This window comes from Chaetomium tenue (genome assembly GCF_020726465.1).
Source record: "Chaetomium tenue strain MPI-SDFR-AT-0079 chromosome Unknown F5144scaffold_5, whole genome shotgun sequence".
Classification (NCBI taxonomy): domain Eukaryota; kingdom Fungi; phylum Ascomycota; class Sordariomycetes; order Sordariales; family Chaetomiaceae; genus Chaetomium; species Chaetomium tenue.
Genome location: NW_027117333.1, coordinates 1,726,261 through 1,750,098, shown reverse-complemented (window position 1 = coordinate 1,750,098; position 23,838 = coordinate 1,726,261). Strand labels below are relative to the sequence as shown.

At 57.2% G+C, this 23,838-nt stretch overlaps 7 protein-coding genes across 7 annotated transcripts; 3 read left to right on the top strand and 4 right to left on the bottom strand.

Annotated features, from left to right (window-relative positions):
* Positions 1–1,507: 1,507 nt before the first annotated feature.
* Positions 1,508–3,254, bottom strand: F5144DRAFT_287824 (S-adenosylmethionine synthetase). The gene is made up of 3 exons (XM_066783780.1): positions 2,831–3,254; positions 2,110–2,775; positions 1,508–2,058 (listed from the first exon to the last, which is right to left on the bottom strand). The coding sequence occupies exons 1-3, from the start codon at positions 2,900–2,902 to the stop codon at positions 1,597–1,599; spliced, it is 1,200 nt and encodes a 399-aa protein (XP_066641284.1). The 5' UTR covers positions 2,903–3,254; the 3' UTR covers positions 1,508–1,596.
* Positions 3,255–5,504: 2,250 nt separating this feature from the next.
* F5144DRAFT_287882 (uncharacterized protein) lies at positions 5,505–8,219 on the bottom strand. Its single transcript, XM_066783781.1, has 4 exons — positions 8,178–8,219; positions 7,965–8,047; positions 6,226–7,897; positions 5,505–6,168 (listed from the first exon to the last, which is right to left on the bottom strand). The coding sequence occupies exons 2-4, from the start codon at positions 7,985–7,987 to the stop codon at positions 5,704–5,706; spliced, it is 2,160 nt and encodes a 719-aa protein (XP_066641283.1). The 5' UTR covers positions 7,988–8,047; positions 8,178–8,219; the 3' UTR covers positions 5,505–5,703.
* Positions 8,220–9,261: 1,042 nt separating this feature from the next.
* On the top strand, positions 9,262–10,613 carry F5144DRAFT_594021 (uncharacterized protein; the record flags this gene model as incomplete). Its single annotated transcript, XM_066790525.1, has 4 exons — positions 9,262–9,282; positions 9,728–9,919; positions 10,370–10,546; positions 10,581–10,613. 4 exons carry the CDS (start codon positions 9,262–9,264, stop codon positions 10,611–10,613), a joined length of 423 nt encoding a protein of 140 aa, XP_066641282.1.
* A 3,246-nt stretch (positions 10,614–13,859) lies between these two features.
* Positions 13,860–15,153, bottom strand: F5144DRAFT_287657 (uncharacterized protein). The gene has a single exon (XM_066783777.1). It carries the CDS (start codon positions 14,679–14,681, stop codon positions 13,959–13,961), a length of 723 nt encoding a protein of 240 aa, XP_066641281.1. The 5' UTR covers positions 14,682–15,153; the 3' UTR covers positions 13,860–13,958.
* A 494-nt stretch (positions 15,154–15,647) lies between these two features.
* Positions 15,648–18,484, top strand: F5144DRAFT_287721 (ARP8-like protein). Its single transcript, XM_066783778.1, has 2 exons — positions 15,648–15,665; positions 15,739–18,484. The coding sequence occupies exon 2, from the start codon at positions 15,881–15,883 to the stop codon at positions 18,014–18,016; it is 2,136 nt and encodes a 711-aa protein (XP_066641280.1). The 5' UTR covers positions 15,648–15,665; positions 15,739–15,880; the 3' UTR covers positions 18,017–18,484.
* A 467-nt stretch (positions 18,485–18,951) lies between these two features.
* On the top strand, positions 18,952–22,839 carry F5144DRAFT_594019 (uncharacterized protein; the record flags this gene model as incomplete). Its single annotated transcript, XM_066790524.1, has 4 exons — positions 18,952–20,473; positions 20,550–21,036; positions 21,504–22,329; positions 22,462–22,839. 4 exons carry the CDS (start codon positions 18,952–18,954, stop codon positions 22,837–22,839), a joined length of 3,213 nt encoding a protein of 1,070 aa, XP_066641279.1.
* A 4-nt stretch (positions 22,840–22,843) lies between these two features.
* Positions 22,844–23,503, bottom strand: F5144DRAFT_514741 (Tim10/DDP family zinc finger-domain-containing protein). The gene is made up of 2 exons (XM_066786594.1): positions 23,336–23,503; positions 22,844–23,245 (listed from the first exon to the last, which is right to left on the bottom strand). Exons 1-2 carry the CDS (start codon positions 23,417–23,419, stop codon positions 23,069–23,071), a joined length of 261 nt encoding a protein of 86 aa, XP_066641278.1. The 5' UTR covers positions 23,420–23,503; the 3' UTR covers positions 22,844–23,068.
* Positions 23,504–23,838: the final 335 nt, after the last annotated feature.

Sequence of the window (23,838 nt, the reverse complement as noted above, 5' to 3'; positions counted from 1 at the left end):
CGGCAGGATCGCGTCAAACGCGATGCAGAAAATATTGGAAATTGCCGGGCCTTGCACCAAACGGGCACCCAAGAGAGCTGGGGTTGGCGCACCCAACGGTGGAAGGTGGGGTTCTCGACGGGGCGAGACGACCCACGACTTTGTGCAAGTGATTTCCCTCAACGCAGATCGATCGGGCCCCTGATGTGGCTCGGAACCGCCGCCGGGGTCGCCGTTTTTCGGAGCCATTACTTCGTATGTATGGACGAATAGCGTATAGCAGGTTAGATAGATGCATACATGGTAGTGGCTATCCCTCCAGATTGTTGAGTTTCCCCAAATGGCCCGAGCTTGCATGAGACAATCGGGACAAACGGATTGCTTAACTAGTGTAATGTTTCCACCAAGCAGCAAACAAGCCATTGTTTTTGGTCTGATGTTTGAGACGAACGTTGCTAAGTGGGTTCGGGCAGCCCGGTTCGGCGGGGACCCCGGTCTCTTGTGCCCTTGTCCAGCGGTAACGAGGTGAGCAAGTGTGGGTCGGTCAATTTGGCGCTGGTGATAAAATAGTCGAGGAAGTATATCTGTAAATGTGCAGTGTCAAAAGATGAGAATAAGCTTTTCTTGATTCAAGGAGACAGGCCACTGGGGATTTTATAATCTTCAAAGTGTTTGCCCCGCCGGGGTCATTGCCTACCCGACATTTTCACTCTCACAATGCGAATGCGCCGAACCGCTCCTGGTGATGATCCAATGCGACCGTGACGTGCTGGGATCCGAATAACACCGCTCCGATTTCTCGGTTCCCGGTCGGGATTCTATCAGCTTCTGAGGTTACATGATAAGCCAATCGGGCTCCTCCCAAACCACGTCTCCACGTGTCCTTGGACCACGGGGAAGTGTCAGAGTCAAACCACACCGCCGGCAACAAGACAAGAGGGGGTGATCGCAAGTTTGGTCTTCGATTATGTTGGTGAAGGCACGCTGCTATCTCGCGATCCCATGGCCCAGTCCACCCCTTCCCACCCTACCGACCCAGGATCCCAAGATCCGGGCTCCCAACACCAACCAACACTAACTACTTGGTACCCCGAGGCCTCCGTCGCTTCCTGCCAAGCCAAAAAGATCTGATTCGACGTCTAATAATTCAGGAAAAGAAAAGATGTTGAAGTTCTTTTGTTTTCCCCAAAACGCCGTGTCTTGTGCCCTTGTATGCCGTTCCCCATGGGGTATCGCAATGTCATAAACTTGGCGCCTTCTTGGCTCATGCAATGTCTTTGTTGAAAGACGCCGACCTCCTGTGAACCGTTCCCCCCATCGCGCTGTGACCTGACGAAAATTTTTGGTCTTCGCTGAAAAAAAGAACTCCGAGGCGTACATCGCCCGACACCACGCCGCAAGCGTTTTACCCTGCAACCCAGAAAGACCCAAACCGAACATGAAAATGACAGGGATATAAGTCTATCCGCCCACCCAGGTTTGTTGAGAACCGTACGCCAGTAATGCTTATCCATTCATATGCCATGATTAAAAAGATGAAGAAAGGGAAATCGTCCGGGGACGAGCGGGATCGTATCAGCAGAGAGAAGTTGAATCTTCTGCGACATTGTCTCCCACTTAGAACTTGAGGGCCTTGGGCTGCTCCCAGGTGAAGCTCTGGTTGGTGCCGAAGTGGCCGTTCTTGGCCGTCTGGAGGTAGATGGGCTTGGCCAGATCGAGCTCCTTGACGATGACACCGGGGCGCAGGTCGAAGTTGTCGCGGATGATCTTGACGAGCTCGTCCGAGGTCTTCTCCGAGGTGCCGTAGGTGTCGACGTAGATGGAGAGGGGCTCAGCAACGCCGATGGCGTACGAGAGCTGGACGAGGGCGCGGCGAGCGAGGCCGGCGGCGACGAGGGACTTGGCGATCCAGCGGCCGACGTAGGCAGCCGAGCGGTCGACCTTGGAGAAGTCCTTGCCGGAGAAGGCACCACCACCGTGAGCGCCCCAGCCACCGTAGGTGTCGACGATGATCTTGCGGCCGGTCAGACCGGCATCACCCTGGGGGCCACCGATGATGAAGAGGCCGGAGGGTTGGATCTGCTCGCTATTAGTACACGCCATTCAAGCCCGATCTCAATCGTTACTTACGTGGTAGATGGTGCGGTCATCCAGGTACTTAGCCGGGATGGTGGTCTTGATGATCTTCTCGAGGATCTCCTTGCGCAGCTTCTCAGTGGTAATGTCCTCGGAGTGCTGGGCAGAAACGACGACGGTGTCCACACGGATGGGCACGACAGCACCGTTGTCGTGCTTGTACTCGATGGTGACTTGGGTCTTGGTGTCGGGGCGCAGCCAAGGCAGGGTGCCGTCGCGGCGCGCAGCCGACATGGCAGCGTTGAGCTTGTGGGCGAAGAGGAGAGTCAGGGGGAAGAGCTCAGGGGTCTCGTCGGTGGCATAGCCGAACATGATGCCCTGGTCACCGGCACCGAGGTTCTCGAGGCGGTCCTCGAGATGCAGACCCTGCGCAATGTCCGGGGACTGCTCCTCGATGGCAACGAGCAGGTTGAGCGTCTTGTAATCGAAGCCCTTGGAGGAGTCATCGTAGCCGATGCCCTTGACGGCATCACGGACAACCCTCTGGTAGTCGAGCTTGGCCTTGGTGGAGATCTCACCGAAGACCATGATCATGCCGGTCTTGGTGGCCGTCTCGCAGGCAACCTTGGAAAGGGGGTCCTCGGCCAAGCACGCATCGAGGATGGCATCTGAGACCTGATCGGCGATCTTGTCGGGGTGGCCCTCACCGACAGACTCGGACTGCCAAGGGCGGTCAGCACCAATCCTGTGCAAACCTAACAACAACGTGACTCACAGTGAAGAGGAAGGTCCCCTCGTTGTAGTGCTTCCCGGACCCATTGGTCCCGTTGGTGCCGTTGGTAACCATTGTGATTTATGAGATTGGGGAGGGCTCTAAGGGAAGCGGGTTAGCGATGGTCGGTAAAAAATATGCCGGTGGCGTAGCTCGAGTTGGAAAAAGAGCGACGGATCCGCGAGGGCCCCTCAAAGAAAGGGAACAGCGCTAGATCCCGGTGGGATACTAGGGACACCTCATCCGAACACCTCATTCGAATTCAGGGCATTGTCTGTTGAGCCATCCTCCAAGACCAACAACTCCTCGGCGAATCGCGGGATATTGATGGCATCGGATGGAAGGCAAAAGAGCGGGGAAGAGAAAGGGTGCCCGATCCGGGTTCCGACCTCCGAAGCAAGAAGGCATCTGGGGGACATGATTCACTAACCTTTTGCAAAAAAAGACACAGAAACAAAAAAAACCAAACAGGCCAAGTAAAGCGGAACGGGGGGAAGACGGTGTGTGTTTGGGCTTGGAAGAAGATGGGGAAGCAGAGGAGTCCTGGGGGGGGAGAGGTGTATTTGAGGAATTTTGGCAAGGCCCCTAGACACAAGTGGCCGAGCTTCGGCCATTTTTCACCGCAAAGGCGCAAAGGCGGCACAGCGGGGTACTTGGAACACCAAAGAACCCCGCCAGAGGTACAAAATAATACGGCGGTACATTTAGGTCACTTTCTGGGCTTGCGGCGGTGAAACAACAAAACAGCGGCGTACTGCGAGATCTTGATTGTGGAACCGAAAGCAGTGTCGGTTGCAATGGTTCTCCGGATGGCTGTGTCCATAAGGAGTTAATTCCGAGCGAGATCGGGCCGGTGTTTCTGAGGCTGCTTTGGCCTGCCACTATTGGGTCTCAGTTGGCGATCAGTTTCTATTTTCTGTAGGAGAAACCTTTTCTCAGTTGCCGTGCTGGTATTGCGTCCCTGGTCCCAAGTACTTCGGGGTTTGTCCCTTTTCGTCAGATTGCGCCATTGCTGCCCCTCACCGCAGCCAGCCATCGAGGTCCCCACTGAGGGGGCAGAATCGTGGAAACACGGAAAGCGCACAACACGGCACTCACCACAACTGCTGCTAGCAAACGGGAAAGAGTTAGGGTGGGTCAAAAACTGATGGCTTCTGTACCTCTTGGAGCCAACCTGAAGCCGCAACCAATTCACGTTGCAGGAGAAGGAAATTGAGCAACCTTGGCACCTGGAACATCTCGGGGGTTACTACGTCTGCAGCACAGAGATGAGGTTTGGCGCCGCCTTCCGTCGGCCAACGTGGTTGCGCGGCTAATGTGCATGCAAAGTATCCGTAACTTCCGCGTGTTTAACGCTGTTCTTTCAGCCATGCGTCGCTCATCCCGTGAGACTCAAAAGGAACAACTCCTAACAATTGTCAATTGGGTGTCGACCTAGGGCTGATTGCAGAATTGGTCCTCTTGACGCTGGTTCGGCTAGGGAACCCGGGGCTAGCCTCGCGAGACCGCCGCAGAGGAAACTCCGGTCCGAAGAGTTTTGTGAACCGCCATGATGACTAGCCCCTGATAACGAGGGATTGGGCCAGTCTGAGTTTAACTACACCTCTCATAGTGGCTGACATAGCGCTACTACACTAGCACAATATTTAGATTCTCTCTCCCGCTTTTCTTACCCGATGGGAGTCACCGAGCCTGACCATCCGATATGATTTCCCACGGTCTTTCTCACATGAAGCAACAGGTCAGAATAGCTAGGCCGATCACAAGAGCTAGATCATCTGCGTGGCGTCTGCTTTTGACCACCCCTGCATCCCGCGTGACCAAAGCAAACCGTCGTATAGATTAGCGACACCAAGCGATAATATTCTAACGGATGCCAAGGTATCTACACAACGAGTCGTGTTTTGATCTATGTTTAGGCCGTGGTTTTATTTATCCCACTGAGTGGGCATGGCTGAGTCTCGGGTATCAATTTCCTTCCAAGTCGACGTCTAGTTTAGCATCACACATAATCACTGAGAACAAAGTTAGAAAGTCAGGTACGAACGGCTCGTAGAACGCAGGAAGCAATCATCCAATTTCCCTCCACCGAGACTACCTAGTCGACCCAGACCTTCTCCCTCCCGACAATTCCCCCTTTCCCGTGCCCATCCCGCATTTTCCTCCTCTTATTTGCCAGGGGTATCAACAAAGGTTCGTCATCATGACCAACCCACCGACCATAACCTTCCCATCCCAGACCGAGACCAAGACTATCTATCTACCTAAACTAATGAACTAGCTAAAAAGCTGTGATTAAGGGGGTTTTGTTTCCAAAAGGAGTGGAGAGAAGCGAAACTGAACAGGTTGGTGAAGGAGTGCAAGAACTGGAAAGACAAGTGATGAAGACAAGCAAAATAAAAAGGGAAATCGCAACATGAGAAAAGGGTGAAGGAGAACGGGGATGGGAAGGAAAAAAAGATATACGAGAAATAAACATGAATCAATCTGTTTGTCAAAATGGAATGGAATTATACTCCCCCAACTGCAACACCGAAGCAGAAGGAGGAATGAGGAATGAAGCACGGGGAAGGAAACGAAACGAGACAGGCAGAAAAAAAAGAAGAAACGTTCATCCCGCCACACCCATCCGGTAATACCGGCCCAGTCTATCTTGATATAACATGAAAAAGTGACATCCCCGAGTGGAAGCCCCGAATCATCATCCTCGTCCGAAAAAGGGAGCAGAAGATGGTTGGTATCCGGTCATAACGGCATTATAGTTTTTTTTTGCGCCTTTTTCCGCCCTCCGTTCGATTTGATGTTGATCTTTAAAAAAGCCAAGTAGGGGTGAAGTGAAGAGACCAGTCTTGTGTGATACGAAGCGAAAGGTTGGATCAAATCATGTTCGGGAACCCGTCCACGCCGGGGATGGGCCCGACGGGGCTCATGATGGATGAGCGCGGCGGCGGCACTGTGGCCACTTGGGTGTGCAGCTGCGGCGGCATGGCGCGGTTCCGGGGCATGGGCGGAGGCTGGAGCTGAATGTGCGGCTGCTGCTGCAGTTGCTGCGACGGCAGAGAAGGCGGTGGCTGGAGTTGGCTCTGGTGCCCTTGGGATGGCGGCCGCTGCTGGACTGGCTGCTGTTGTTGCTGCTGCTGAGGCGGAGGTTGCAGAGACATCGGGGATGGCGCCTGAGCCTTGCCCGGTGTCGGCGTTCCCGCGGCGGAGGCGGCGGGCGCCATCTGCGGTGTGGCCGGCTCGACCCGCGGCTTGGCCATGGTCGACGCAGCCAGCGCGCGCGTGTTGCTGCTCTCCCTCCTCCGCTTGGGCGCATCCTTGATTTTGGGGTGCGTGTGACACTTGAAGACAGTCAATGAGTGAGGGTTTCGTTAAGTCGTATTGAGGGTCCATCTTACCTTATAGGCGTGCCTGAACCACGTCGTTCCCTTCTTCTTGCTGCTGACCAGCGCAATCCACTCGTTGCAACTTCCACAAAGGCCTTCCCACACATCAGGATTTCCATCCATCCGCCTCGTCTCCTGCGGCTCCTGGAAGGGGTTGCCCGTGGCGGCGCTAATACCGTGGGTGAAGCTTTTGTCGTACCAAAAAGCCGAGTTCTTGAGCACCAGCCACCGGCCCGGCTTGCAGATGCCACACCAGCCTTCCCGCTTGTTGCCGTGTCCTCGCACCCACCGAGGCGTGTACAGGTCACCTTCAAATCGGAGCTCCTGCTCATGGGGGATGAGGTCCTGGTCGGTCGGGTTCATGTCCTCAGGCGGCGGGGGGATCTGTTCTTCGTGCAGCGAGGCGTACAAATCAGGCGGGTCCGAGAGGTCAGCGTAATGGCTGTGGAGCGAGTGCGGGTCGGCGTTGCTCTGAAGCATCCGGAAAAGGCCATGCGAAAGAAGCGGAGGAGGGTTCTCAAATTGATGGTGGTGCGTTTCAGGATGGAAGGTATGGGACGGCAGCTGAGTCGGTAGGAGCATGCTGTTGCGTTGAAAGGCCGGCGCGTTGCTGTAAAGATACGGATGCTGCTGTGCAGCCTGGAGGTTTCCAAAGCTCAAGGGGAGCTGACCTTGGGCAACCGTAGGCGAAGAATGGCGCGACGACAGACGGGCGTGCATATTGAACGCATCATGCGGGTGGTGGTACACAAAGGGGGATGGTCGCCGGTTGGATGCGGTTCCGTAAGACCCAGTAGACCATCTCTTGTTCCTCGCGCTCTCGACCGAATAGGGCGCAGCGCGCACTCCCGGCCGCGGCGACGGCGACGCCCTTCCTCTGCTCTGAGTCCGTACCAATTCCGACCGGCTTTGCGGTGTCATTCTCGGCGAAGCGACGGGGGACAGCTGGGTCGACGAGATCATGGACGTCCGGTTGGATGGCGGCGGGTAGTCGGAAGTGAGCGAGGGCGCATCCGAGAGCGCCGTCGAGAAATCGTCGTAGGAAGCCATTTCCGACAGGCCGCCAGTCGTCGAAACGGTGAAGGACGAGCCGGACATTCTGCGCGGGTTCATTCCCTCGAACGCCATCGGGTCGTTGTCCATAGGGGGGCCCGAGGACCTCAGGTCGAGGATCGGAATCGCCTCGTCGGTCGTGTACGCCTGTCCTATCATGTCGGAGTCAAAACCCGGAATCCCCAGGTTACCGTCACATGGTTTCTGCGCCCACGCATCTGGCGGAAGGGTTAGCCCCTCGATGGCCCCATGCCCGTCGAGGTACTCACTGCTGTCCATGGTGGTGGCGGGGTAAAAGTCTTGATGAACCGAGATGGGCCTGGAGGACATGGCGTCGCTTGAGGGATGCTGCATCTGCATTGCTGTCGAGTCCCACGCCGGCAAGCCCCCGAACCCTTCCCCGACGCAGAACGAAAAGCCCTCGTGGATTGTAGCGGGCCGTGGCCTCATGCTCTGAGAAGCCGGCGCCCCCCATACGGTATGCGAGGCTACCATTGAGTCCGTCCTGGGCGGTAGCGTGGTATTCCCGTTCATGCCGAGGACGGGAGCTGGATGGAGCGGCGCGGTCTCTCCGCCGTACTTGCTGCCGGGCTCGTTGAAGGTGAAGGAAGGTATCTGTGTTTCGTGTTGTCTATAGTAGACATGTAAGTGTTGTGCCCCTCAAAGGGAAGAGCGACAAGCAATGAGTGAAGGCGTACCGATGGCCCTGGGCCGAGTCCATGACTATGCAACTGTAGGTAAAAGAGTGTGCTGGTAATCTATCGATCGGAAGTTGAGTCGCCTGGGGGGGGGTTAGCATGAATACCCGGGGCGAAGGCGAACCATGGTGCTCGAGGGGCCCGCTAGGGGGATCCACCGCACCAGCGTGTCGTGTGTCACGACTCCAGTACCAGGGCGCTGTCGTAACTTACTAGGATCTTATAATACGCGCGATGGTCGGGTCCTGGACATCAGACCAGGTCCGGTTAACTGTAGCAGAGAAGTGTTGTGCGTTGTTTGAGGACTGGAATAGGTGCGATGACGGATCGGTGATCAAAGAGTGGCGAGATGGTGTGAATGAATGGAGGGGCCACTGGATGGACCGAAGAGTTGGGCGTGCCGATGAACAGGTATTGGGGGGAGAGCAAAAGACAAGGAATGCCAACCGAGGTCTCGGAGTGGTGGGAAAAGGAACGTGATGGGCTGAATGAGAGAAAGGCTCCTCGTCAAGCAGCAGTCCACAGCTGGTGTCCGTCCGGGGTACGCGGAAGAGAACCGGCTCTTGGTATATTATAGACCAGAGGCTGATATTTCAGGGGCTGCAGAATTTGTTAAAGGAGCGACTATGGGACAACCAGTGTGAACTTTCGTGGGTGGGACGAGGCAAAAGGAACAAAAGAGGCCCGGTTGACGGGGCGGCGTAGGACCCTGGGGTATAAGAGAGAAACTACCGCGGCGGACCGGGAGTCCAGGCTCGGGGACCGGGGGGAGGGGGGGGGGGGACGCAGTTACACTACGGCTCAACAGGGTCGGGCTCAGAACACCGGTAGGAGCTAAGCCGGATTTTCCTGCTACAAACCTGACTGACGTCTGTGAGATCGAGGACGGGTGGGTGTGCGAGAATCTTCTTGGCCCGGCTTCCAGGGGACGGGTTGCAGGGATGATGGACGACAGAGTCGGGATGGGCTGGCAAGGGCGAGCAGGGGAGACAGGGTCACATTCGCCCGCAGATGACGGGGTAGCTGGAGACATGAGAAGACTAGGCTTAAAATATTCCGCGCTGTCCGATCGAGGGGCCTGGGCAAAACATCGAACGGCAGGGCTGTTCGCAGATGCCCAAGATCTCGACCCAATCCACAGCAGATCCGAAGGGCAGACCTGATGAGCAGCCAAGGAGCCAGCCAAAGCGCAAGCTTGCTAGGTGTCGGACTGAATAGGCCCAGGGATGACGAGACGGAGAGGGTACCAAGAACTTTGGCGGGGCCAAAATAGAACAAACGAAGAAGCAGAGAAGCGATGTCGTTTGTTCAGAAACCGGTACCTGACTGCGGCACAACCCCAATCCACTCGGACGAGACGAAGGGGTGAATGAGAGGGAGCTAAACCCGGCCGGGAGCGGGGCCTGTCGAGGCTGAGGCTGGGCAGGGCGGCCCTGGGGGAAGACAGCGGGGGAGGAGGTGGCTTGTCTCACGTCGTGTGTCCCGAGAGGGCGAGGTGGCAACGTGGGAGGACTTCTCGGAGAGATGGTGGGGGCAGAAAATAGAAAGAGTTCTATGTAAGAAACGGGCGATGAGGTGCGCATCAGCCCAAAAACACAGACCTTGGTGTTCACACACAAACCTTCCGCTGGCCGGGGCGTGAGGTCTCGCGGCTTGTGCGGCTTGTTTGACACGGCCAAGACGATCGAGCAGTCAACCTGGCACGCCAGAGCGGCGATTCCTGCATCGCAAATCTAGCCTCGGTTTTTTCCAATGAGTTGCAGTCGCCGCAAAGGGTAGCAACGGAAACGACGTTTTTAGTCAAGGCCGGCCCTGGCTCGGCACCGAAGATCACGGTTGAGCATGTTTGGCGCCAGCATCGGGCACTGTTTTGTCATGGCCGATCCGGATCTCATTCAGGGACACTCCTGTTTTCGCCTTGCCCCAGATCCCCACATGATGTGCGGCTTCTGGTTGTGAATCCAGACCCGGCCGGGTCTGAAGATCTGGGCAGACGGGGGGTAAGTCTTGGGGGCTGTAGGATGAGGTGCCGTCGAGCCGTCAGACTTGCGTCCCTCCCTCTCGACACCCATCGACCACGAACAGCCAAGCTTGCGAATTTGGATGATACAATGAGGGTGCGGCGTGATGCTGCAGCCTGTCAGTCCTAACTAACCTTCGTCCGGTGCCATGGACCGAGGAGCACCAGCTTCAGTGGCTGTGAATGGGCGGGCTGGCGGGCTGACGGGTCGGGGCGGGCAGCAAATAGCGAGGATGGCCAGCAAACGGCCGTGCGCAAGACATCCCAAGACAGCGGATTGGTGAAGAGCGGAATGCGAAGATGGTTCGATCTGGGATAGTGGGAATGGACAGTTGGCAGTTTGGGAATTTCCAGTGTGTGAAATTTCCAAATTAACCCCACACAGCTGCTACAGCGGAACAGCGGAATATGTGGCTGCCTGGACCCGATGAATCGGATTCCGCAAGGGGCTTTTGAAATCATGACTGGCCTCTTCCGAGAAAAACGTAATGGTGGTAGCGGTGGTGGTGGTGGTGGGTTGTCTGGTGGGATCAATGGACCGTGGTGTGGTGTCCGGAACGCGGTCGAAAAAGAGCGAGCGATGTCGTTGGAGAAAGACGCGAGTCACGGCAGGGGTTGCAGACGTTTGAGGTCCACGTTGCAACGAGCTCCGGGCGCGTCGTGATTCGCCACCAAAGGGGAATCTGCTGCAAGGATGGTTCCACAGACCCGAAGTCCGCGGCATGTGGGGTCTCTTGGGTCTGCGGGAAAGCACGACAGGGCGGGCCAGAGCTAGCTTCATCAGCGGGGTGAACAGGGGTCCTCCGTCTCAGATTTGTCGCAGAGGCGGGACCAATGCTACCTCCACAATTGCACTTCGTCTCGCCATCATCCAAAGTCAGCATGGGAGCAAGGCCCCTCGTCTCTCCATTTCGTCCTTTTGAGATTCAGATCACAATTCTCCGAGGGGATGGGTTACGTTCTGCTGACAGGCTGCTGCGCTCCCGAGCTGGCTCCTTCCGCCATAAGCTCCGGCCAAAATCAAGGCCGAGGATAAGAAAAGAAAATGGAATACTGAATCCCTCAATGATAAGAACCCAGTTACGTATGTACGAAATACAAATAAAAAAAAAAAAAAAAAAAAACTCTCCTCAGATCCATCTCAAATCATCATCGGATGGTTTCCTTGTCCCGGTGGCGCGCGTATGCGACGTGTTGTCGGTCCAACAACGAAGTGGAAATTGAGGAGGATGATGGGGATGTTTGGTAACTTTGGTTACGTTGCTTGCGGGAGCGGAACCTCCACAACCCCTTCATCGTCAGCATCCCCAGTCGCTCGATGTTTGGACGTCGTATCGAAGTGACATGGAGCATTTGGCGCGCATCTCGAAACCACTCATCCGCTCCTGGTTCGTTTCCTCTTTGTCCTTTTCCGTTTTACTCTAATGAGTTTCTCGTTTCTTCAAACTACACAGCCTGCGCTAAACTACCTGCAGTGTTCCTTGATCTCAAGATGGAAAGATTCGATCGATTTTCAGTGTGCAGGTTTCTTCGAAACGATCCGACCTTGCCACTCGCTCCACTGCTTGGTTGTTCGTTTTCTTCCCAGCCACGAATTCCGATTGCTCAACCTGCTGACTCCTCCACATCGACCGGAGTATCCCTCTTATATGATCCCTTCTTAAGGCTTGGATGTCATGGGTGAACCTGGCTTGATAGCCCTAGCGGTAAATGCCATCGGCCTATAGGGCTGGTCGGCGAGCAACGCCTTCGTAAGCTAACCGTTTGGACAAGCTCCGACCTGGCCGCAAGCGGGCACCAGTCCATCAGGCACCACGGGAACTGTGCTTCTTTGGCCCGTCTTGGTTACAAGTCCCGTACCTGCATCACCCACCAGGAAACACTGTGCCTCGTGTACTTTCTTCCATACGCGATTCGTATCCATTGACCGTGCGAGCTTGTCAATTTCGGATCCCCCATCGCTGCCTTGCTGTCCCCGTGCTCGGACAGTCTGTTCCCCTTCCACGCAGCTTCGATGACATATTCCGTGCAGGGCCCAGGCCAAACTGACCAGCCCCCTTGCTCCCTTGCTACCCCCCAGTGTTCGGCGAGCCCGGCAGCCTAGCCTAGCACTCGGCGGCCCTGCTCGCGTATCGGAGGTGACAACTGTAACCGAACGCCCGCCGGAGATCAGACATGTTTTCATAGTTTTGCATGACAACGCCCGCCGCTTTGGGAAATTATCGTGCCTTTTAGCCGTCCTTTCCACGGCCTATACGTCGGCTCTTATGGAGATCCCGAACCTCTGATGGCGCCAATCCTCTTCCAACAGGAAGAGGCCGCCTGATCGAGCACCTCCCTGGACGGAGCCCTGTCTGCCGGCGTGCTGGACCTTGTCCGCCTGTCGAATCTGCGGGGCCCGCTGTGGGATGTGGGATGTGGCTTGCGGCTTGCGTGCTTGCGTGGATGCCGCGAAGGCCGGGCCTCGATGGTTGGTTACCAGTTACCTATCACGATTCTCAAGTAGGGATGTACCTGGCGGCGGAGGAAGATCCGAGGCGGGGGAGGAAGGAGAGATAACCGCTCGACAACCTCAGAGGGGTAGAGAGGGGAGAGGGGCAAGAAAAAAGCACGAGATATTCTTGAATTCTGGCCAGTTGGCGTTGGCGGCGATTGTGGCTGGCTGCTTGCTGTTTTCTGCACTTCTTGGGCTGCGTCTCTTGCTTTACTGTTTGATGTTGAGCAGCTGAACCCCACAACCCGTCCGCCGCGAGTCCATCCGTTCCGTGGCTTCTGACTCACACCCAAGACGCGAAGCGCGTCCTCGGCCACTGGCTGGATCGTGGAAGTCGAGCCGAGATGCCGAGCTGGGCGTCTGGTGGGGGATGCCTTATCACTGCTCCTTACGTACTTGCCCTACGTAGATCGAGTGGTTGACTTACACAGCCTTGACAGCCAAGTCTAGCCCAGGCCGATCCCCCTCCCATCAGGGGACCTGACTCGGGCTTCTGCAGCAAACACAAGTCCGGCGCTGGGAATCCCCCGTTCTGTTAACCGAGTTGCAAACCTAACCCCTCACGACCCCTCGACGAGGGAATTGATGACAGAAGGATTTGTCTGAGGTAGAGCGGGCACAAATTCAACCAACCGAGACATGGGGCAGCTGTGCCTTCCGCCTTCCAGAGACGGGACGAGAGGCGCTCGTTCCGCTTGCTGGCGCAGGGGCACGGTCACGTAAGAACCCAGAAGTGCGGACGAGCAACGCCGTGCTGGGCCGCAGAAGGGCTGCCCGTGAGAGGGGGGATGTGGCGAAGCTAGCTGAAGATCCTCCCGCCTGGGCGTTAATGCTTGGATGTTAGGTGGCGACGAGTCCGATAGAGTGGGAGAGCCTGGTCAACGCCGGGATCTTGGGACTGCATGCAGCCCTGCTGAGTCCACGGACCATGCACCCGGGTGACCTTGACCATCGGTGGACGCTGTTATTGCTGTGGAAATAATTCTGGAAACTAACGTCGTTTAGTCATGGATATGAAGTGTTGGCTATGAGAAGTGACTACTTCGTACTCTATGATTAATAGAGCTTCAATAGCTTCTAGATACCCCGTTCCCAAGACCACGAGCTCTTTCCACCTTCCACATCTTTCCATAACGCCCGCGGCAGACCCAATGCATAAAATAACAGGGAATCCGGGAGAAAGAGACGCCCGAGAAATGGCAAGACACAGTGAATCTTGTCATCACCTTCTTGGCTAAGGGGTGAAATTAGTTTCCTCGATGACTCTACCAAACAATCCATCACCCAAACTCCCCCAACCCCGTTTGCTACCCCTCATACCCGTGCCGAGCATTCGGCCTCAAAGTGAATGCCATGACGAGGTGAGATAACAGGCGAGGCCATCCGCGTCTCCAACTTCCTCACCATACTCTCTCAACGGTGCTCCCCTCCACCAGTTCCCCTCCACTAGTCCTCCTCCACCCGTGCTCCTCCCACCTACCTACTTATTCCCCTCCCCGTTAATCCTCCTCCACACCTCGCTCTCTGCAGCCGACAGCTTCTCCCCCGCCGCCTTCGCAAACTTCATCGCCGACCCCCAAACCCCCTCCTCATCCTCCTCCCCACCCCCACCAGACTGGTGGTGGTACGCCGGCGGCGCATACCCGGACGCAGCGGACACATTCTGCTGATACCCCGCCGGGCCTGACCCAAAACCCCCACCACCACCACCGGGATATCCCGCCCCCGTAGCCGCCGCTGCCCCAAATCCGGCACTGCTCGTCCCGCGCTGGTTATACCCCGGCTGGGGCGACGGGATGCCCATCTGCGGCGGCGGCGGGTAGGTCCTGCCGAGACCGCTCCCGCTGGAGGGTGGCACCGGTGCTGCTGTCGGGGCCGGCGGTTGCTGCTGTTGCTGGGCGAGTGGTGCGGCGCCTGCGCGGGGTGGGGGTGGGAGTGAGGAGAAGGCCGTGTTTGGTGTCGGGAGCCCGGTGGCTTCGGGGAGGCGGGGGATCGCGCCTGGTTGTGGCGGGGGAGGGTATTGTTGTGGGGGGAGGGTTCGCGTTGGGGTTGGGTTGGGGGAGGGCTGGTAGGGGGAGGTGGTGGTGGTTGTCGGGGGGTGGTTGTTGTTGGGTTCTGCTGCCGGGGCGGCGGTTTGCGGGGTTACGCCGGAGGCTTTGGCGGCGTTGATGGGGGATTTGGTGTACACTTGGATTGGAGCCATCGTGAAGGTGTTTGAATGATCGGAATTGATCGCGCTGAGCAGCGATAATGGTGGCGTTGGCAAAGAGTTGATAGGGTTGAGTTACCAACGTGCGCTCAGGTGGTAGGGAATGAAGTTGAATGAGGAAATTCTGGCTCTTTTTGCTGATTCTAGGTACAATTTTGTACCGATGACTGTTCTTCTTTCAAATCAATCACCGAAGGTGTCAGGTGTTGGGTGTTCGTTCGCTGACTACCTGCCGCTCAAGCTAGCATGTGGTGTAAGTGGCGACGTCATTGGCAGGTGATCTCAAAGTGTTGCCAGCTGTAATATCCTTCCTACATTCCACTCAATCCCTCTCTCCTTCAACAAATGCTTAGCAAAACCCTATAGCTGACCGTACCGGAAGCTGGTAAAGGGGCGCTTCTGGCAACACCAGTTATCAGATCTTCATCTACTAACATTATTTATATCATGTCCTTTGACAGAATGCCACGAATGGGCGCTGCTTCATTGATGTGAGCTTGCCAATGATGCCAAGAACGCTAACTATGAAATGGGCTTAGTGGCTTGGCTCCCTGCCTGCCGCCGCTGACAGGGGGATTGTGAACGTTGCGGGACGATCTCGAGGGTTGGAGAGTTGAGCTGATGCGCATCAACAAATCCGGTGCAGGGCCAGTGACTGGCGGCACACGGTAAATCAACCTTCTTTCAAAGGCTCCCCACAAACCAGAATCCGATTCCACACACGGCTTCGCCAAATATACACCAATTGCCTTACCATCTCCCTGAGAAATCAAACCGAGTTCCATCAACACCACGAACATTGAACCTCAAAACCCGACCCCGACTTTTCCCACAGTTCTATATCTCGATATCTCGACGACCTCCATCCACCGCAGCCGCGCACTTACGCCAAGCACATCCATCTTTATCTGGTGTAGCTGCCACAGGCACGTTCAAAGATGGTGGGCAAAGTCAGCGACCGCGTCCTCCTTCGGGAAGGTTTGTGTTTCCTCGACATCGCCCAAAGATGGCCATTTGCTACAAGGAGTCATTGCTAACTGGTGTTTGTTAGGGCTTGAGCGGACCGACAATGGCATGAAGCAAACCAGCTGGCCCGATGTGATCCCGATTAACCAAAAAAACTACTACACGTAAGGGCGCGTCGTTTCCATGGGGCTGGCTCGGAGGGGCTAATAAAGGTCACTAGGGATTATATGAAGCGCGATGACCAGTTCCTCTCCTTCCGACTGCAAAATGAGGCGAATAGGGACCGACTAGTTCAGACCGCAAAAGACCGAGACCGCGCCATGAACACCGCTAATGCCAACGGCGAAGTGCCTCTTCCCGTCGACGACCTTCAGGGGGAGGAAGGGCCAGCCCCTTCCGCGACCTACATGGACCCTTCCAAAATCATCGTAATACACCCAGGGAGTCAGAACCTGCGCATCGGGTTTGCCAGCGACGCCCTCCCAAAGACGGTCCCCATGACCCTCGCTACCAAGTACCCCCAGACCGAATCCGAGATACACGAGGCCCTACCACGGCGCCAGTTCGAGGCCAGGACAGTGGATCAACAATATGGGGAGGAATGGTCCAAGAAATACCAAAAGATGTCCAATGACCTCAAAGTCGACATGCGCGCCAACAAGCGCAAGGTGCTTCCGAACTCGAAAGACTTGGTAGTCAACTTCAACCGCCGGACTGAGCCCGAGGTCATCTCCCAACACAACGACCCTCTGCAGATTGAGTGGACGGATATTGAAGCTCCCCGGGAAACCGAATCGACCTCCTCTGTCTTCATTGGGCAACAGGCCCTGCGCGTCCCGGACGACTCGGATCCCAAGTTTAGACTATGGTGGCCGATTCAGCATGGTTGGCTGAACGAGGACGACTACCCGTCAAGGGCGCAACTGTTCAACGACCTCGAGACTTTACTCGACCGTACCTTTCGGTGGGAGCTGGGTCTCAAGCGGAAGGCCGATTGGAAGCAGTACAGCTGCGTCATCATCATCCCGGACCTCTACGACAAGCGCTACGTCGAGCTGCTGTTGCACCTTTGCATCGAGCTTTTCGAATTCAGCCGTGTCTCCTTCATCCAGGAGAGCATGGGCGCGACGTTCGGGGCGGGATACACACAAGCTTGCGTGGTAGACGTCGGTGCGCAAAAGACGTCCATCGCCTGCGTGGAGGACGGTCTCTGCATCGAGGACTCGAGGATCAACCTTAAGTTTGGTGGGTTCGACGTCACTGAGACCTTCATTAAGATGATGCTCTACGACAGCTTCCCCTACCAGGAGATCAACCTTCGTCGACGCTACGATTTCTTGTTGGCCGAAGAACTCAAGATCAAGTACTGCACACTCTCGCAGGCCAACATCTCGGTCCAGAACTTCGATTTCCACCTACGCGCCCCAAACCAACCGACACGCAAATACCACTTCAAGTTCTACGACGAAGTGATCCTCTCACCTATGGGCTTTTATGACCCGTCAACATTTGACAACTCCACCAAGCTTCGTGGTCGACGGAAATTAATCGACCGCTCTTACAACGCCTACGACGTGGAAGTTCCTGACGACCCGGCCTCGGCCGCCCAGCTCGCGATTCTCGCCCTTATCCAACCCTCGGTGACTTCAACCACAACAACAGCAACAGCGTCTGCCAGCTTTGCCGGTGCGCCAGACATGGCGACTCCCAGCAAAGAGCGCACTCAACCTTTTAACTTCCTCTCCCAGAACGGCAACGCCACCGGCACACCAGGCACCTCCAAAGCCCCGTCTCCAGCCCCCGACGGCGCCAGCACTCCCGTGCCGGCTCCCTACGTCTTCGGCTCCTCCCGCGACCTCAACGGCAGCCCGGCGCCGAGCGCGCGCAACGGCGGCACACCCGCCCCGCCGAATGGCACCTCGGTCCTACCGGGAACCTCCTTCGACGGCCCGGCGCAACCACAGGTGCAGCAGCGGTCGGCCAAGTCGCTGGCGATCGAGCGCGACTCGGTGCTCCCGCTGGCGCCGCTCGACATCGCCATCATGACGTCGATTCAGAACGCGGCCAAGGGCGACGACAAGAAGGTCAAGGAGCTGCTGGGCAGCATCATGGTGGTGGGCGGCGGCGCCAAGATCCCGCACTTTGCGCCCTTCCTCGAGGAGAAGCTCAAGCTGCGCCGCCCCGACCTCGCCGACCGCATCCTGGTCAGCCGCAGCGCCCGCGAGATGGACGAGCAGGTCGTCGTGTGGAAGGGCGCGAGCGTGTTTGCGAAGCTGTCGACGAACGACTCGTGGATCTCCGGGTTTGAGTATAAGATGCTTGGGGGCAGGGTCGTGTATCATAAGGTGCTTTGGCAGTACTAGGTGTGTTTGTCTGTGGGTAAGGGCTTGGGAGTTTGGGGTTTGTGGCGTTGGTGTGAGGTACCTGCTTACCTGCTGGGTATTGGGGAGCTTGAATGTAAAACGGGTTCGTTCTTCTATTTGGGGCCCCCCCTTTGATTGTGTGTTTTTTTTTTTCTTTTCTTTTTCTTTTTTGGTCCATAGATCACACTTGGGGTTGGTATTGGGAACACCCGGACGAGGCAGGACTCCACCCTCCTGTTTAGAGAAAATAATTGAATTTTTCTCTACTTGCTTGACATCTGGCGTCTCTCCTGTTCCTTAACCTGCTCGTTGTTGCCCGTACATTCATATGGAGTAATGAATAGAAACAGACAAGAAAATAAGAACGAAAACACTAGGTGGTCCCCCGTTGCACCGCGGCACCTGTCCGGTTTTAAACCTCCTACATACAGTACTTCTCATCACGTGGTTCTACGTCCATAATTTTTCAGAGTCTCGTTTGCTGGCTCTTCATCATCTCCTGCGTAACAGCGGTACGACCGGCCCTTAAGCAACCGGTAACGACAACACGGCAGCCCGGCGGGGCGGGGCGGGGCACTCCGGGCAAGCCCACTAAAAGACGGGGGAAGCTCCGAGGCTCCGCCTGGCTAGAGGGGTACTCCTGTTTCACCAATCAGTTGGATGGTGGGGTCCTCTGAAGGTCCCGTCTTCAGCTGTTAAAGCTGCGGTTTTGGAGGCCTGACTTGCCCGACTTGGATTTGTGCAACACGCGACTGATCCCACTTGATTTGAACGTGCTGTAACCAGAATCACAAACAGGAAAATAAACCGACGTCACTTGCGGCCCGAGCCGACATCGATAACTCTCTCTCTCCTCGGCTTGTTACTGACCGCTTAGGAGCCAACCCACCCACCTTACACGATACGATTAGGTTCCAGAACTAGGTCTGAACACCATGGCAGGGTCAGCGACCGCCGGTCTCCATCCGCTCCCGGACGGTAGTCACCAAGCCGGCGGTGGGGTGTCGGGGAAGGTGCACACGGTTAGAACTCTCAACGGCCCTGTCCTCGCCCACCTACAGAAAGTCTACGCATCCCACGCCGGTTCCGACAAGGTTTGGAGTCCTGAGAAGGCGGCCGCCTTCCTAAAGGACACCCAGCGCGACACCGATGCCGAGCGCGCCCTTGAATTGAGCACTGGGAAACCTTGGGACCTGAATGCCTTCCTCCGGTACATGACCTCGTCTATCACCCATGCCGTCTCACCGCCCCATGAGGAGGATCTTTCGTGGCCACTGTCTAGCTACTTCATCAGCTCGAGCCACAACACATATCTCACGGGCAACCAGCTGTCGAGCGACTCCAGCGCCGACGCCTATAAGAATGTGCTTCTACGTGGCTGCCGGTGCATTGAGGTCGATGTGTGGGATGGCGACGACTCTGACAACGAGGACGGCACTAGCAGCAGCAGCAGCAGCGATGACGGCGAAGCTGGGTCGTCCATACGGAAGCGAGGTCTCAGCAAGATGACGAGCAAGCTGCCAAAGTCTCTCACGAGCCGGCTGGAGAAGACAAGCCTGGGTAAGAAGCTCGGCAGGGTGGCGGCCATCAAAAGACTCTCCCGCTCATGGTCAAAAAAAGCAGGCAACACGACGACAACAGCACCGACCGCTACGACTGAAGTGCCCGTCACGACGAAGGACGCCCCGAACGCGAGCCCCCCCGCGAGCCCGCTGAGGAAGGTCACCAGCGAGCCGAGGGTCCTGCACGGGTACACGCTAACCAAGGAAGTGTCCTTCCGCGAGGTGTGCGTCGCCATCAGGGACTACGCCTTCGCCGTGACCGACACGCCGCTGATCGCCAGCCTCGAAGTCCACTGTAGCGCGGAACAGCAGGAGACCATGGTCGCAATCATGCTCGAGACGTGGGGCCCATTCCTCTTGCCCGAACCCAAGGAGGATGCCGCCCACCTGCCCTCCCCGGCTGAGCTGCGCGGCAAGATCCTCGTCAAAGTGAAGTATGCCCCGCCCGAGGGCGGCAGCCCGCTCGAGGGCGGCAGCCCGCTTGGGCCTGATGCCGAGGACGGGCTGTCGGGCGATGCGGCCGCGGCCAAGAGCAAGAAGCCGTCCAAGATCATCCAGGCGCTCAGCAAGCTAGGCATCTACACGCGCGGCGTGTCGTTCAAGAGCCTGGAGCAAGCCGAGGCGACCATGCCGACGCACATCTTCTCGCTGTCGGAGAAGGGCGTGGTGGAGGTGCACCAGAAGAGCGCGTACGAGCTGTTCGAGCACAACCGGCGCTACCTGATGCGCACGTACCCGTCGGGCCTGCGCATCCGCTCGTCCAACCTGGACCCGGCCGTCTTCTGGCGCAAGGGCATCCAGATCGTGGCGCTCAACTGGCAGAATTGGGACGAGGGCATGATGCTGAACGAGGGCATGTTTGCCGGCACCAACGGATACGTCCTCAAGCCGGAGGGTAAACCCGCCCCCACCATCTTTCTCTCCTCTTCTCGCATCAAGCATGGTGGTAGTAACTGACTGACGTGTGACAGGCTATCGCATGACCAAACACCTCCCCGTCCCCGCCACAACCACAACCACCACCACCACCCCTACACCCACCACTAACCCCCAAGCCATCGCCGTCCGACACTACACCATGGACCTCACAATCGAGATCCTCGCCGCGCAATCCCTGCCCCTCCCCCCCGGCGACGACAACCCGTCCTCCTTCCGCCCCTACATCAAAGCCGAAGTACACGTCGAAGAGCCCGGCGAGCGGCACGGCGCGGGCCCCTCCGCCGACGCGGCCGTGCCCGCCGAGGGGCGCGAGAAGGAGGGCGAGTACAAGGCCAAGACCAAGTCGCTGAAGGGGTGCGATCCGGACTTTGGGGGCCAGGTGCTGCGCTTTGAGGGGGTCCCCGGGGTGGTGCCGGAGTTGGCGTTTGTGAGGTTTTTGGTGAGGGATGATGAGGTGGGGAGGGATTCGTTGGCGGCGTGGGCGTGTGTGAGGGTGGATCGGTTGAGGGAGGGGTTGCGGTTTGTGCATTTGGTGGATGCGGAGGGGGTGGAGACGGAGGGGGCGGTGTTGGTGAGGGTGGGTGTGAAGTTGGTGTGAGGGGGGCTGGTTGGGTTGTGCTTGAGTGTTTGTGTTTACTCAGGTTGGGTGGTGGTGGTGGTGTATTAGAGGTTGGTGCATAGCGACGGCATAGCGAGCGAGCAACGGGAGCATGGCGGTCGGGTTGTTTGAGATCAAATATGGTATCAGTCTTGTTGTAAGGTGTTGTATGAGAGAGTTATGGCTGAAATATGGCTTAGAATATTTAGATGAGAATTCTATCTCTCGAGACATCGTTTTCTTCGCATTTTTATCTCATGATGGAAGATGAATTCGGAACGAAGCTGGGCTTGGCCCGAGACTGCCGGGATCATTGCCTGCCGCCTGGCCGTGCCGACAAGAGCTGTGGCTGGTGAAATGACCCACTTAAATTCATTGCCGTCTCAAGGTGTTGCTTTGCGCCGCGACATCAACAATCCCCAACTTCCCATATTCCTCTTCACCCTATATATCGATTCTCCCGGGATACAATGAGCAAGCCAGGCTTCTCCTTCGGTCTCAAAAAGGCGGGCGCCGCCAAACCGGCGCCCGCGCTCCGAAAACCAGCACCCTTCGGCGGAGGCGATGACGACGGCTCCGGAGACGAGTCTGCGCCAACCAACGTAGCAAAAGTCTCAGAACTCAGCATATTCGACACACCACAACCCACAGCCTCCAACAACGCCCCCGACCGAAGGAAACCCAAAACCAAAAAGCCCCCCAAACCAACAACCGCCCTGCCACCCCCCGAAACCGACCAATTCACCGACCTCTCCAGCGCGCTCACCTCGCGCAAGCACGCCGCCTCCGCCGCAGCCGCCGACCCCTCCATCTACGACTACGACCTGGCCTACGACTCCTTCAAGGCCGCCAAAGCCGCCGCCACCGCGGACCCCGACACCACCTCTTCCACAGAGCCCAAAAAACCGCGCTACTTCAGCGCGCTGCTCAGCGCCGCCGACCTACGCGAGCGCGACCGGCAGGTGGCCGAGGAGCGGCGGCTGCAGCGGGAGCGGGCGGCGGAGGGGGACGAGTTTGCGGACAAGGAGAAGTTTGTCACGGAGGCGTACCGCCGCCAGCAGGAGGAGAATCGGCGGCTGCAGGAGGAGGAGGAGCGGCGGGAGGAGGCGGAGAGGAGTCGGAATAAAGGGAGGGGGATGGCGGATTTTTATAAGGGGATGTTGGAACGGGGGGAGAGGGAGCATGCGGTGCTGGTGAAGGCGGCGGAGGAGGGGGTGAGGAGGGCGGGGGTTGGGGGTGGGGAGGGAGGGGAGAAAGGTGAAGGGGGGGAGGGAGAAGAGGAAAAGAGCGCGGCGGAACGGGCAAAGGAGATTAATGCTAAGGGGGGGAATGTGTTGGTTAATGAGGACGGCGAGGTCGTGGATAAGAGGCAGCTGCTCAAGGGCGGGCTGAATGTCGCGGCCAAGAAGAAGGTCGAGGTGCAGAAGGAGAGGGAGAGGCAGGCGCAGGCGGCTGCGAAGGCGGGACCCGCGGCGCAGAGTAAAGGGGTGTATGCCTCGGGCGGCAAGCAGGCCATGCGCGAGCGCCAGACGAGGATGCTGGAGGCGCAGCTCGAGGAGACGCTCAAGCGGTCGAGGCAGGAGGAGGAGGAGGAGGCGGCCAAGGTGCAGCTCGCGAGCAAGAGCAGGAAGACGGAGGCCGACATCTCGAGCGCCAAGGAGAGGTATCTGGCGAGAAAGAGGGCGGCGGAGGAGGCGAAGAAGAACGGAGCAGAGGGGCCATAAAACGGAGGCCCTATTACCTTGTGTGTTTCTAAATGATACCCGGGACCGTCTATTATACCAATGGTATGCTGCCAGCCGGCCCTAACCCAATATCTTCGTGGATACCTGCCATACCGGTATATACGTACAAACCCCTGCCCTGCCCTGCCCTGCCATCTATCCCCTATCATACAACTCCAACCTCTAGGATCGTCAAAGCCGTAGTAATGCCGTACAACGCCGAGCCGCCTTAGGAAAGGTTCTGGTTGCCAATCTCCTGCTGTATCCTCCGAATGTATGTCGCATTGACCTCGTTCCACGCCGCCATGTACTTCTCCATGCACGATGTCAGGCACGTCTTCTCGCCGCTTGAGAGGGAGCTGCCAGGCTTGGGGACGCAGCGTTCGAAGCACTTCTCGTTGATGTTCTAGAAAATGTGTTAGCATCCAGTGCCAATGACCATGGAAAGCCGGGAGAAGCCGGTCGAGTGTGGGGGGTGGTTTTGGGGGGTATGTACCTCAATCAACGTCCGCGCGTTCGCCGTGTTGGTCGCCTGCAGCGCCTGCTTAATGATGGCCTTCTTAACCGAGTCGGAGTCCATCGTTGTGGTTTGGTGGGGAGAGCGTGGCTGGATGTTCGAGATAAAGTTGCGGCTTGTGGTTCGAGGATGGAAAAGTTCCCAAGCTGTGGCGCATGCGTCTTGCAGATGAGGCTGGTGCGAAACTCGAAAAACGTGGAGAGGTGGGGCTCCATCCGCGCTGGACAGGGGTAGCTCAGCCAATGCTGGGACCATGGCTCGGCGCCAGCTGCACTGGCCGGCTGAAAAGGCCAGCTAAGGTAATCCGTTCTGTCAGGGCCTCGAGATGCTGCATTGCAGCCCTTCGAACCACCCACCACAAGCTCCTGTCGGCTGAGCGTTCCGAACGGTCACACTATCCTACGCACTCCTTCGGATATTTTTTTTCGTTTTTCTTCTTGTCCCTGTTTGCAACCTTGGCTGCGGCCTTTCGAAACACATCA